General features: G+C 35.2%; 1 protein-coding gene across 1 annotated transcript in view; it reads right to left on the bottom strand.

Moving 5' to 3' along the window:
- Positions 1–198: 198 nt before the first annotated feature.
- Positions 199–15,188, bottom strand: part of LOC127835772 (uncharacterized) — a 23,339-nt gene continuing 8,349 nt past the window's right edge. The window contains exons 10-17 of the mRNA XM_052362210.1: positions 7,411–7,578; positions 6,585–6,709; positions 6,263–6,385; positions 4,935–5,038; positions 4,695–4,767; positions 1,969–2,030; positions 1,643–1,696; positions 199–613 (exon numbers count right to left, since the gene is read on the bottom strand). Coding sequence (XP_052218170.1) covers positions 521–613; positions 1,643–1,696; positions 1,969–2,030; positions 4,695–4,767; positions 4,935–5,038; positions 6,263–6,385; positions 6,585–6,709; positions 7,411–7,578 — 802 coding nt within the window. The 3' untranslated portion in view covers positions 199–520. The remainder of the gene's footprint in view (positions 614–1,642; positions 1,697–1,968; positions 2,031–4,694; positions 4,768–4,934; positions 5,039–6,262; positions 6,386–6,584; positions 6,710–7,410; positions 7,579–15,188) is intronic.

Consider the following 15,188-nt stretch of genomic DNA (forward strand, 5'->3'; position numbering starts at 1 on the left):
TATTTCATATTGTAAAAGTTTCATGGTTTTCATTTCACGCAGAGTTTGATAAACTTTGGAAACGACGGTAGTAAAACATGTGCAGACAAACAAACACTAAAATATTTCAAAATGGTATATTGAGGAAGATGCAAGCCTTTTTGGATTAAGAAATGTACACACGGACACAATCTAGTTTTTGAAGGACACAAAACACACTTGATTGAGATGCCATTTATTTGTCACGATAAGGACTTAAACCCCAAATACAATATAAATACAATGCACCGCTGTGTTCGTACATCCAAAAAAGTAAACATTTGAACACACGTTAACTTGACACCATAAGGTTTCTCCATACTAGAGAACAAAAACAGACCTCAGTTCGGTTATGCATTCCTAATCAAAATAAGGCCTTAGTCAAGATTTTTTCTCTTAGCTTGCATGTGTGATTGTCACCTTTAGCTGTTTGTCGCAAAAATAATGTTATAACATATCGTTCATGAAAACTTAATTCACAGAAATAATTAAACGACTGTCTCTAGCGTGCCGTAAATCCGCCATCCATCAGGTATGCGCTTCCGGTCATGCTAGCGGCGTCGTCACTGCATAGGAAGTGAACCAGAGCAGCTACCTGGAAGAAGCCGGAAACCAGCAGTTTAATGAATTAATTTCCGTTGCCGGAAAATAGTAATGTGCCGAAGTTGCCCTGCACTAGGTATCACGGCTCGCATGATGTGTTTCAAAACAGTCTACACTTGAATGCATATGTATACCAGGCAACAAATTTACAACAAAAATGCATAACTTGCTTGATAAAGAGCTTTGTTATTATGAAATAAATATGATAATGACAACGAATTTGCTGCTGAGAAAAGTGATGGTAACGGTGATGATTAAGCTGCTGCCGTTGTAAGTTGATGATGTGGATTACCATGATGACGAGCATGATGCTTCTACTGCTGCTTATGATGATGATTATGACGACGACGAAGAGGAGAATGGTGATAATGATGAAACCTGATAATTAGAAGAAAACGAAGAAGCAGAATAAGAATACAAAGAAAAAGGAGAAGGGAAAAAGAAGATGATGATGAAGTAATGATGTTGATGATGATAACGACAATGATGATGAAGATTACAACGATGATTATGATGATTACGACAATGATCACGACGACGACGACGATGAAGAAGAAGATGATGATGATGGTAGTGTAGGTGATAATGATGGTGGTGGTGGTGATGGCGGTGGTGGTGATGGCGGTGGTGGTGGTGATTGTGTTGATAATGACGATGCCATGATGATGATGATGATGATGATGATGATGATGATGATGATGATGATGATGATGATGATGATGATGATGATGATGATGATGATGATGATGATGATGATGATGGTGATGATGATAATGATGATGATGATGATGATGATGATTTTATTATTAACATCATAACGATTTGGTTGTTTAAAATTCTCACATGACTCGATTCTACAAAACTCGCAATCAATTAATTTTGAGCATTTTCGTGATAATGAGTACCTCGTACTTGCATAAAAGTGTGGGAAGGTTACACAGAAATAAATTTGGTTGCATTACATTTTTTTAAATGCTACCAGAACATGTGAACTCTGCATATTTCTACATAATAGACTTACTTGCTCGACAGTTGCTGGTTTCTTGGTCGGTATTTGTTTCTCAAAAATGTCTGCCTGTGTGGAAAATAAATTTATTTCAAGGAACATTCGAATTAAGTTAAGATTTTCCTCTTGAATTTAGCTAAAAGTTCAGAAACAGCAATGCGCAAGAAAAGTCTTCACTTATTTGCCAAACAGGAAATTTGTCTCTTAATTACACCGTAACAATCAACATATTATAATACACAATGCAATATATAGTACAAACAAACGAAATCAGACATGAACGATTCAGTACGAACAAACGAAAGAACGAAAAAAAAAAGAATATTTAAATCATTACGTACCCGTGCTTTCTCGAAAGGGACATTGCTTTCTCTGGCAATAGCTTCTATCTGTTCTTTTAACACTTTAAACAGATGAACATACATGTATCCATTTATATTTGAGCCTTGTTCGGAGAAAACTGGACTCAATGCATGTGCGGAAAGTGTCATCCCAGATTAGCCTGTGCAGTCCGCACAGTCTAATCAGGGACGACAATTTCCGCATAAACTTGATTTTCGGTAAGAAAGGATTTCATTGAAACTAAAAATTCTATAAAAGCGGACTGCACAGGCTAATCTAGGACGACACTTTACGCATTAGCATTAGGCCCAGTTTTTTTAGAACGCGACTCATTTGAGCGTCATCTGCATTTTAATTGCTATTCCCAACTCAATTTCGTCAAAATAGCGACAAAGAATATGCCAAGCCCCTCTTCCAGATGTTCAAATACGTATTGAGTTGATCAATACAATAAAATGTGATGTACAGACCATCGGATCGCGTTTTGATAAACTTTTTTAAGACGACTAACAAAGCATATACCAAAGTAAGACTTACATTTATATACACGTAAACCACAAAACGTGATTACAGCCAAATATAGTTAAACTCTATGGTCAGCGATTCCAGTTTTTATAAAGTACACTGAATTTAAAAGGGCCGTCCTACAGATTTTGGCATGTATTTAAGCATGCCATCAAATGCTTTATATTGATAAATTTAAACATTTGACCTAAAAATCTCCAGTAAAAAAAACAAAAATACAATTTAAAAAAAAAAGAAAAAAGTAACCATCAACAGGGCTCGAAACACTGACCCCTGGAGTCCTGGAGTAAAAAGTCTCCCGCCTAGACCACTCGACCAGCCATGCTCATGCTTGGAAAGGATTTTTTTTACAGATTTTTTATATAAGCAATCCTCGTAGTTTCCCAAAATATAGCTACAACAACATAACTCTCCAAATTATTCAATCGTATCGCGTCGCACGACGCTTTATAATTTTCAGGTTTCAAATCGTCAAAAGATGCATAATTATAATGGATATTTAAGAGCATGGTTAATGGCTAGTATTACTATTTCCTCAAATATATCATAACACAAACGAAAATTTGCGAATCTGAAACAACTTTTTTTAATTGTTTCAATTTACCAATCTGTTGGACGGCCCCTTTAAACCTTTTCACGATAGTAGAGGACTACTTTGTATTGCACACAGCCTTGTGATTTCAGAAAATTGTAGATAATTATAGCTCAAAAATATGGACCTTGCTCTCGCACACTCCATACTCATACATTGTACGCATGGATTGTTTTTTATATTTCCATTCGATTGTGTTTATGTATGTTTAACACATGTTTAATAAGACCAAACCAATCTCGCATTTGCTCGTTTATGTATGGGAAATTCACATGGAATATATTGTGACACAAAAAATATATAACGATATTTTGTTTAACTCGTGACATCTATGCTACCATACCAAATTTAGTGCTGAAATTTTTGCTATTGCTATAAAGAATTCTGATGTGTTATGGGTTAGCTTTAATTTACGAAATATTCGTTGATTTTGAGTATGTACGTGTATGTGTCTTAAAATTCGCTTTTAGTGCGGAAATGAATCTGTTAAACGTAACGGTTATTAAATACGATAATTTAATATATTTATACATAAAGGCCAGTGTCATAGTAATATAATTGATATATACTTCGAAATAACTACCATGCTCTTATAAGGATAACGTGGGCAGAGGAAGGACGGTCGGACGCACGGACGGACAAACGTTCATGGTGATTCTTGTGTAGCGTGGTATTAGATACAACAATATTTAAAATTGAGTACGTTTCTGGTTCACTGTGTTATCAACATTCGGCTTTAAGATCTATAAAGAAAAAAGCAAAAGGGAAATACTTTGCTCTACCATCTAAGAAAGAATTCAATTACAGACTATACAACATGCAGTTCTTAAAATTTAATCATTTCAATAAAGCAGTATAAGGTTCGCGATTAAATGCACATATGTATCAATATGGTAACCGCATTTTCGTCGTTGCGAACGTCACACTATCCATGGTTGCATACCATAAATTTAGAGCCGCAATTAACATCGTTTACTATTATTGAATGTCTGAATTGAATTGTAGTTTTATAAATGTCAAGATCATCAAAATGAAGACATCTAGCAAACAGCAACTAGACTGTAATACAGGGTGTGCGATCAGGGACTAAATCTGTCTTAGTCACTTCAGTCAAGAAGCAACGAGAATTTGAGTGAACGTGGTTTCTGAATCACAAAGTACGGAAACAAGTGTATTGCTAGATCCTCTCGTCGTTATGAGAGCACATTCAAAAGAACTTATGTACACTGCAATATCTTGAACAATCTTATTCTTCGACCCAAATTCGTCTATAAATGATTTTCATGGACGGTCATATAGTGATCACGTGTTCGATTTCCGATCCGAAAAATCTCCATTTTCCACAAATATGGATTCCCCTGAATGTAAAATTACGCAATACAATAACAAATATACATCTATATTCTAAATGCAATGCCTCTATTGAATCTGTGTATTGATTGACGCTGGTAAGTGTATTGAGGGATCAAGGCGGGGTTCGAATATATAAAACACAATACTCGTAAGTTGGGAGGGGCGGTCAAATAAAGATGGCGTAAATAATGCCTTTGTCTGGCCGTTTTTATTTTGGACCACCCGGCATAGAACGTCAGGCAAGCGAACACTTACAGTCGGTCTCGACGAAGCCTGGACATATTGCGTTACAGGTGATCCCATGCTCAGCAACTTCCAATGCAAGCCCCTGAAACAAGTGTCAAGTTTTGATTGACAATCCGTTTAGCCGATCAGAAAGCCTGATGTAACTACATTGTATATGATATGGTTGTCTCGACTTCCGTTGTTATGCGTATGCATTTTGTAATGTCCAGTGCAAGGTCAAATAATGATATACTTGTTTCATGGACATACCTTTGCAAAGGCAATCAATCCGGACTTGGCGGCACTGTAGGGTGCTTTCCCGGGCGCACTTATGAGTCCCATCTGAGAGGACGTGTTGACTATACGACCCCATCCTACATAAATATATATATACAATTCAAATGACGAGCTTTCAAATGTGATGCTTTGAGGGAAAACAACGTTTTGAGCACATCAGTATTTAAACCTAGGGCTATTGCTTCCATGACCTGCTATGTTTTCGGAACGAGTAGCTAAGTCGCGGTAATGAAATTACGAAATGAATTCAAACACGCCGATGTCTTATTAGTGCCATCTTATAAATTCGACGTAAATTTAGGGGAGGGGGGAGGGGTACGATATTTTCCAACATTTTGAACCGAGCAGCGCAATAATGAAGGTTAATAATGTCTACCTTATTAGATTTATTAGGTAAAAACTGTATGTATACGTTGCAAAAAAAGAACAACAAAACTAAAGATCTATAACGTGCACGAAGCGTGGCACAGCCGAACATTGTGTTTGGATTAAAACATCTAATACGCACGTATGCACTGATTTGTAATTGCAACACCGTTTAATGTGACTTCATCGATGACGCTTTATAAAGATCCTAAATGCAACATAGTCTATCATACATCGTATATCGATAAAGACCCTCTATTTGTTAAGCTGTAAAGGCAATTCCTGGCTTCGTAATCGAGAACGTCTCTCACACTTAGGTTCTACTTAATAAATGTTATAACGAATTCGTTAGCGTCGTTAACTAAGTCAGTAACTTGAATACGCATAATGTATTTTTGTATGGTCTAGTGTAATGACGGTATGACCCCCCCCCCCCCGAATTGGGTTATTCCACTCATTATGTCGAGCCCCCATAAAATAGCGCATCTGAACTGTTTTCTAATAGCTGACTTATCAAAGATCTATGTTAATTTTTAGATATTTGGACTTACATATATCAATGGTTTTCTGCGCTACCCCCACCGATTGTTGCATTTGTGTTGTGATCACACGTATCATGATCATCGGAAACAATTGAAAAAACTTCCACGTTAGCGATGGTACCTGGCGGTTTTAAAATTCGCATGCGCACTTGCAGATTTATTCAACGTTGTAAAGGCTTATAAGGTAAAGTCATGGAGTCGCGCACTTACAAAAGACTGAAGTTGCCAGGGCAACACGAAAATGGATCAACATTCTGGAAAGCGCACGATTCAAATCAATAATAACACGTTTTTTTTCTTTGCGGAATTTTGCCGAATTTCATAATAAGAAAGTTCCAATTATTTGTTACAAAGTACGTTCCATTGCTATGCGACACATTTTGTGCCATGTACCTTTCTTTTTCATGTATGGGACAAAGAACTTGGAGAGCAAGAAAGGAGCAGTAAGGTGGACGGCGATCATCTTGTGCCAGGTCGCAACTGGATAGCTCTCCACTGGATGGACAGAGTTGAAACCTATGAGAACAAGACGGGTATTGACAGTGACCGGTTGCAAGCCATCAACGTTTATCTTTACATAAAACAAAACGAGAATACACGTATTTATTTGAACAAATCTCTTATCTCCTCATCAAACATGGTTTATCCTACTATGTTATTGCACAATGGTATTTTTTGTGGTTGAATACGATTCAGAAATAATATATGCTCGTACCTGCATTGTTAACTAGAATATCTATGCCTTCTGGGTAAAGTTTGATGATGTCAGCACACAAGTAAGATATCTCGTCCTCTCGCGTGAAGTCGGCACTGACGAACGAAATGCTTACGCCTTCATGGCTAATTGAGAAGAAAACAACTTTATTATGATCATCACGACCATGATCATGGTGATTATATTCATCCTCATCTATATGATGATTATGATGACTATGATGATGAATATGATGATGATGATGATGCTGCTGCTGATGATGATGGTGATTAGATCAACACTATTATGTGCGTTTTTATAAAAATTAGTTGAATCAGTATAAAACAAGAGATGTGTTTGTCAGAAACACAATGCCCCCTATTGCGCCGCTTTGAAATAAAATTTCAATATACCATTTGGCAGGTTTAAAAATTATCTCCCTTTTAAAGCTTATTACTTCCCTTGGATTGTATTTTTTTACTTTTGACCTTGAAGGATGACCTTGACCTTGACCTTTCAACGCTCAAAATGTGCAGCTTCAATGGGATACACATGCATGCCATATATCAAGTTACTATCTTCAATATTGCAAAAGTTATGGCAAATGTTAAAGTTTTTTGACGGACGGACGGACAGACTGACTGACTGACTGACTGACTGACGGACAGTTCAACTGCTATATGCCACCCTACCGGGGGGCATAAAAAGGAGATTATATTACTAATTTGGGGGAAATTAAACTTGAATTTGTTTCGTCATCAATTACAATCATAAACGAACCACATTTTTAAATATACTTATTGTTTGTTTAATAATCAGCATACATTTCAGCTTTAAAATCACTTGCCGTCTCAATTCCTCAATTGCAGCATCGCTAACATTCTGCGGACATAGACCGTGTATTATGACGTCATGACCGGAACTCGCCAACCGGTGCGCAATGCCAAGACCTATCCCGCTGGTTGATCCGGTAACGAAGGCAACACGTCGTTTACTCGCAGACATCTCCATTTCACTTCAGTTTCTACGTTGCATGAAAAACAAGTCTCATTAAAGAAATGGTAATCTGAATGTGTGTTCATGTCAGTTGATTGAGTGATTTCAAACGCATTGCGATCATCAAGAGTCGTCGTAGAGAACCCTGCTATGATACTGAAAGTGTTTGCTTACAACTTCTGTCATGTGACGGGACATAATGTATGTAAGTAAAGTAACGAACATAATTAATACCTTTTGCACTTGCACGAATATGTTCATACGGTAACTATTGCCTTAACCATAGCATTATCGTAAATTACCGAATAAGCACGTTCAAATCTGGTAAGGCTTTAGATTAAATTTGAAATTTCGCACGTGCCTTGTAATGTTGGATAACAATCGCGAGAGTTTTTGCTGCAAGATAAAATAAAAAAAAAAGTATAATCGGAAAGCCTCGCCGCGTATACATTTCTTCTACTTGTCGGATAAATTCAAGCCCGCAAAGACATTAACATAATATTGTACACTATCTATCCCTCACACAAGCAGGTAAATATAACCCACACTTTCCTCGTGCGCAAATAATTTACATTAGCGATTTACCTTTGTGATGTATTGTGCAAACATTAAGCTCCATGCGTGGCGTTGGTTTTTCAAAAATGCTTTCCCTAGTTATGATAGAACAGTGTTGGTCAAATTGTTTTAATAACAAACAGGACTTATATTGCTCGAGTATACAATAATGTCGCCGTTTGTGTCCGAATATGTAATTTGGGAAACCAAATATTTTTAAACGTGGTCTAAGTAAGATAAAGCTCAGGTATATACATGCGTTCGATATACCGATGCTACTCTAGGTTTATCATGAACATTTAAATAACGACTGTTTACAAACGAAATTTAATTTAAAATGAAAATGAAAAATCGATACTCTTTCAAAATTAAATAAACGTAGTTTTTGACACATCACTGAAGCAACATTTCTCAGTGTGATTTATTTTTATATTTCAAACGGCGTCGCCTTATTGTCAGTATACAATTTTGGACCTCCAATGCAGTCCGAATATTTATAGTCCGAACTATACATAGATTATGCGTTCAAGGCGGTCACACGTTCCTAAACCTGTCCAGCAATTCCACTTCAATGGCTTGAGTAAAAATACAATAAAAACGAGTGAGCCTTGTGTTTTTTTATAATATCGATGATGAATTCGTTGTATTTGTTTTTCAACCAAACGCCTATGTGTTGGATGCGAGTTAAAAAAAGCACGATTAGTTGGCGTTTACCTTAGGGTTATTTCAAATATGCAGCAGCGTTCGACTTAATACAAGCTATGCAAGTAAACCTTACACACATTTACGCTAACTATACATCTCAACTGAATAAGATTACAATGCGATACTTACGTGTACTCTGTTAGCCCGTGTACATCAAACATACACTATCCAATGTATGTGGTATTTAGGTTAGATATACTAGAGCACGTTAAAGGAGCCATATCCAATTCATGTGATATTCAGATTAGATATAGTAGAAAACGTTAAAGGAACATATCGACCGTATTTTCCGCTACATATTTAGCTACGCTCTGGGAAAACAGGGCTTAATGCATGTGTGTGCAGTGTCGTTCCATATTTACTAGTTTAGTCCGAACTGCACAGGCTTATCTAGGACGCTTCTTTACGCACTTGCGTTCAAACCGGTTTTCGCAGAGCGAGGCGAATATTTGTTTTAATATTCTCTGTTTGCATATAAGTTTCTGATATCAATGATTTATTGGAGAAATTATACAGCATAAAACAGTAAGCCTTTCTATTTAGAAGTACGCCACAGGCAGGATTCAACCTTACACCTACAAATTCTCCGATGGACATACTTTTCTACACTAAAGTTTGGTGGTCGATAGTACGCATTCGTATAGTGGCGTTACGTTAACATTTCATTAACATTGATTTTGCTACAGAAGATTCTCTCGCACCCGTTGAACGTTTTCTTTGGAACAACATTTGTATTATACATTTATACAACGGCCATCTTCAGATTCGTCATCGGCACAAATTTGCAATTCATGATGTTGTTGTTGCCATGCCGAGTACTTATTGAACGCTAGACCTACAGTCGAACACACATATTCTTTGCACACCTGTAACGTATTAAAACGTACACGTTCCTCAAAACCGGGGCGATTTTTGCAGTGAACGACTACAACGTTATAGAACGCATACAAATTTCGTTGCTTCAAAAAATGACCACATTTAAGCGTAGGAACCCTGAAACTTATGTTCTTAAAAAATACAAATATCAATGTTTGTAAATGAACTGAAACTTAATCAAAGACAAAAATTAAATAAGGCCAGAATTTTTTTATTATTTGTTTTACGGGAGCGCCCAACCCTATTTTTCGACAAATACAAATAAAAAAAAAAGTAACTTTCGGGTTTTTTATTTACATTTCACCCGCCGACCTGGTATTTTATCCAAAACTAGAACAAAAAAATTGTGCAGATTGCCGAAAGTGTTGTTCATAATTTGTTTATAATATGGGTTGTTTCGTTGTACCAAGTCGACTTGTAAAGCGTCAGCGATTTTCATTGGCTATTGCAGCCAATACTTCACGCTTATAGCCAATCGGTGAGTATTTAACAAATGATTTTCATATTGCATTTCCGAAATGGCGGACATTAACAACAACGAGACAAATGTAGCATATTTTAATATCAAATTAATTAAAAACGGAGCAGAAACAATTTCAATTAGAAAAGTTAATCTTCAGAACACCATTTGGATGTGTTAAAAAGTTTTGGGTAGGTTTAATAAATATGCGTATTTATAAACAAATGTAGATCCTGTACTATTTTTATAGATAAAAATCAACATCCCGAAAATGTCCAAGAATTACTACTTTACGTTTCTTTATAATGAACATGAGGACTGAACCACAGGTACTTGCATCAATAATCCCATTCCCCACCCACCCATATATATTCTTTATTTAGAAAAAAGTATGAAACACAGATTCTGAAGAAAATAACATTAGGTCCGGATGTTCGTATGTCCGTCAAAATCACAAGAAAGTTTTAATTATTTTTCTTGACACAGTAGCAAATTAACATGCTTATTATCCTTCATTAACTTCATACATGGTTTCGAGATCACCATTATAAGAAACACTCCAAGGCCTTTGATATATATCAAACCTGCCATTTAGAAGAAGTATGCCCCTTATTGTACTTTTTGTACTAAGACATTAAAGTTGAGGTTTTCGGCCAACAACAGGTACCTAGCCAGGAATTGCATTTTGGGCCAGTGGGGTCATTGTTACTTAAATTGGGAAAATAGTTTCTGCACAATAACTTTACTTCAGATAGTGGTTTAATAAGTGGGATTGCATTTTGGACTGGTTTAGTCAAGGTTATTGTTACCAAAAATTGAAAAACGGTTTCTATTTTGAATTAGATTAAAATTTGTGCTTAGGTAGCTTATATATATGCAGACCATGCTTTCAAAGTCAATTTCATTCATCTTAATTCATTTGAACAGAGTTGAAATTTACCTTCGTTGCATGGTCTCATTTCTTGTTTTTATTTATAAAATTTCAGCTATATGTATACATGATCATTTTACTACAGATATTCAACATCAAATATGTCCCCGTGGTTATAGATAAGGTGGCTGACAAAAAACATACAATATAATATGAAGGACGTTCATTATACCATGCAGGACGGATGTTTCATATTTCATTACCCATTCTTGTTAAATAAGAATTGATTGTCTGAAGGCCGTCATTGGCCGTTGTTTGTATTTTATTCCTTGATATAATAATTATATTATTAAACCTTATGATTGTTTACAATGGGGTCTGCAAGAATGGGATAGTCAGGGCCTCCCCTGCTTGTCCCAATCTTCAACCCTTTTTCTAAAAAGATCGTAATATATCATGATAAAAATTTCCGGTAACATTTTTCCATATTCTCTTATTATTCATTACATTAAAAATAGTATATGTTGCCAATCAAACAAATTGTGAAATAATTACACATGTTCATGCAATTAATGTTCAACCTTTTACCCTCTGGATTTTCTAGGATCATTTGTGCACTCTTGTTGAGTGACATTTACAAATACAAACGTTAAATACGTTTCGACTTTGATTTTGTTTTGTGGGATGTATTGTTGTCAGCAAACATGTTGTTTAAAAAAAATGATTTTTTTTTATAATTATTGCATTTGTATTTCAAATTTTGTTATATAATGTTACGAATTCAGAGATGTTTATATGTGGGGGATATAGGTGGAAGCACGCTTGCAACACAAACTGATGTATGGTATCTTATATTGAGTTCCTTGTAAGTCATTGTGTTTTTATTGTTTTGTTAATTTAGGACATGTGAAAATTAATATGTATGTTCTTTAAGCCATCATTATATTGATAGTTTTCTTGATCATGGATATGAATGGATATGAACATTATATATTGTGTGTTCACTTTACATATATAAACACTATAACTCTCTCTGAATGTAAAATGAAATGCAGCACATGTTTTTATTAGTGTATAACTCTCGGTTTCTTAAATGAAATATTCACGTTTTATGTACTAGAACTTTCACTACACAAAGTTTTCATCAAGATAAATTTAAGCACAGTCTGATCAGGATCCAAAGTGTTCGCTTAACATCTTTAGTAGTACTGACTGCATGTTGGACAGTTTGGATCCTGATCAGACTGCTCTTTTGGAGACAAAATGGTCGCAATCGCCCTAAGGTCCATTTTCCTGTTACGTGGCTCATTTTTTTCTCATGATTGTTACAAATTATCATGATATAAAGCAAGTCTGTTGTAAATTGACCATTTACCACTTAGATACCTATTTTGACGAAATTGCTGTCTCTTAGATAGTTAAATTTAGTCAAAGACCTTTCTTACTTGATTTAAATTTTAAAGGCTTCATTTCCATCTCTTTGATACTGATGAGCAGCAAACAGCATAACACCTGAACATACTGCGAGTTACTTGCAGGCTGTTCTGGTTTTATGCTGTTTGCACATAGCAATTTTCACTTTGCCTTTAAGTGGGAAAGGGTTCAAGAGTATTTTTTAGTGTGCATATGCCACCCATGGATGAAAGCTACAAAGTTGGTTGTTAAAGCTATTTAATAATGTGAACAGTTTTCAAGTCTTTTTTTATTTAAGTCAAATGCATGCAATATTTGCTATAAGCATACATATGATATACACTCAACAAAAGTTTAACGATCACTATAATACACTACACACCTGGCGTGTTTAATAGTCTCTATTAAAGCAACATAGTATTATACATGCGAAAGGTGCTTTTACCTATAAATTTATATAAAAATATGTTTACTATTATTATAAAAAGCTTCTAAAACAGTGTTATGAGATATATAAACACTTAAAGGTTAATGCAAGTATACATAAGGTTAAATTGGCTTGATTTTTACATTTTCAAAAATAAAAATAATAATCGGTTTATACAGTTTTATTTTTATTGTTTTGGTCGACTGCTCACTTTTCATGCTTTATTTTTATTTATCCCCCCGACTCAATTTTTGGAAAAATTTCCCGTAAAACAAATAAAAAAAATGCTGGCCTAAATACTTTGACGTTCGAATGTTCAATATACACTCTGTTTACTATAAACTTGTCAAATAAAGTTTCGACCATTTATGGTTAATAATTGAGAGCTTAAATCAATAAATATTTAAATTTTCAAAATTCATCATTAAAAAGTAAATGAGGGGTATTTTGAAAACAATGATTTTCTGTCTTGTGTGTGGTATAAACTTAAGAAAGTTATGCATTTCGAATGTTTATATGACAACGTTTTGGCAAAACAAATCAAATAATACAACGGATAATGTGCAATAGTGTTTATTGATCTGTATAGATTTTTTACAGAGGTTTATTTGCAATTGACAAAGTTCGTAAAATACGTTAAGTTCTTCTTAGTATTCTCATGCACGTCATTTTTCAGTTGTATAAAAGCGTAAAAATACGGTAGAAACCGCTATGGGGCATCCCTATCTATAACAAATTATACCGTATTTAAGCAGATAATTGTTTGACGATAAACAACTGTGGCGGGTAAAGTCGTATTTTAGGCCCGATTTTCGTTGTAAACCGTAAAATGTAATTTAAAATACGTTTCAATACGCTACCGGGTTTCGCTGCAAAAATCGTCAAGGTGTCTAAAGGATATGGAAGTGTTTAATTCATATGAAAACAGTTGACGATCGCACTGAAATCTGAGCAAACAACTCAAACCCCACGAGATGACCTCGTATAATCCGTGTAATTGAAAACCAACCTCCGCGCAGAGATATGACTGTCGTCGAGATCAGCACTTTCATACCCTTGCCGCTATTAAATAACATCAAATAATAGTGTAATCATTATTATTTTAAGTCTCTTTTTTTCATCTATTGTTATACTTTAAATTGTTGACCGTTAATCAAATATACACTGTTAAATTATGTCGAATATATTAGACGAGTTCGCATAACATCAGAAACATTTACAAATAATAATACCGTCATTTCTATAAGACCTCGATTTGTAAAATCAAATAACTTTGAAAACACAAATCACCAATACATATACACATTTCGGTTTCATGATACTAAGCTCTTATTGTAATCGATCCCAACACTTTGATTTTTCATAATTTCTACGATCTGCACTATCAATGGATTTTGTCCAAAATTGGAATACGAAACAATACTGAATTTTGTAATATCTTTTACAAACTTAATTCGATCCGTAGCATAGTCACTAAACGAACAATATCGGTATAAAAGTTAACAAAAGGACCCAATCTCAAAATATTTATTATACTTGACAATCATTAAACAGCAAATCACACTTGAACTTGCAATAAATGCGTATTCGATCTTGGGTGGTCACTATCACGGTCAACTCGTTGCTCTGATGAAAGGTTTACACATTCATCCCATCGAGTATCCATAATATTTGATGAATGCCAGTGGAACGTTCATTCATAATGGAATAAGGGTTCGCTGAAGTATTCATAGGCTACACATAGTTGAATGTCGCGTCTTGACACACATGTGCAACACGTCCGAAACTGTATAATAACGTCCGTCCTGTATCTGGGAATTTTGTTGCCGAACGTTGGTTACATATACTACATGTGCGTTATGAGCTTGTGATTAATTGAATTGCTGTTTGAAACATAATGTACACATCAGATGCACGCCCACGCTGTTTAGTAAAATATTTTGAATAATTACGTTGTTTTTCGATCAGCGATTCCAAGGATAGAATAAGATGCGAAAACAATTAACAAATTACTGCATACACGTGTGCATGAGCTGCACGAGAAAATAAAATCAGCACTTGACACCATAGCTTCATGGATAAACGATTTCCGTACAAATTTCCGCAAACAACACAATACGAAGTTTTAAATTGATATATTGAGCCGATTTTGAGAAAGTATACTTATTAAAGTATCGTGCTAGATGTGCAATTGAGTGAATGTCTTTTCATTTGTTTCAACAATATGTTACGTCACATGCGTCTACCTTATTTTCAGTCATGTTGAGTTTAAAGCTTATACATAGCTCTTATGCACAAACAGTTGGTTTAAGGGGACGAAAG

This window comes from Dreissena polymorpha, chromosome 6 (genome assembly GCF_020536995.1).
Source record: "Dreissena polymorpha isolate Duluth1 chromosome 6, UMN_Dpol_1.0, whole genome shotgun sequence".
Lineage (NCBI taxonomy): Eukaryota > Metazoa > Mollusca > Bivalvia > Myida > Dreissenidae > Dreissena > Dreissena polymorpha.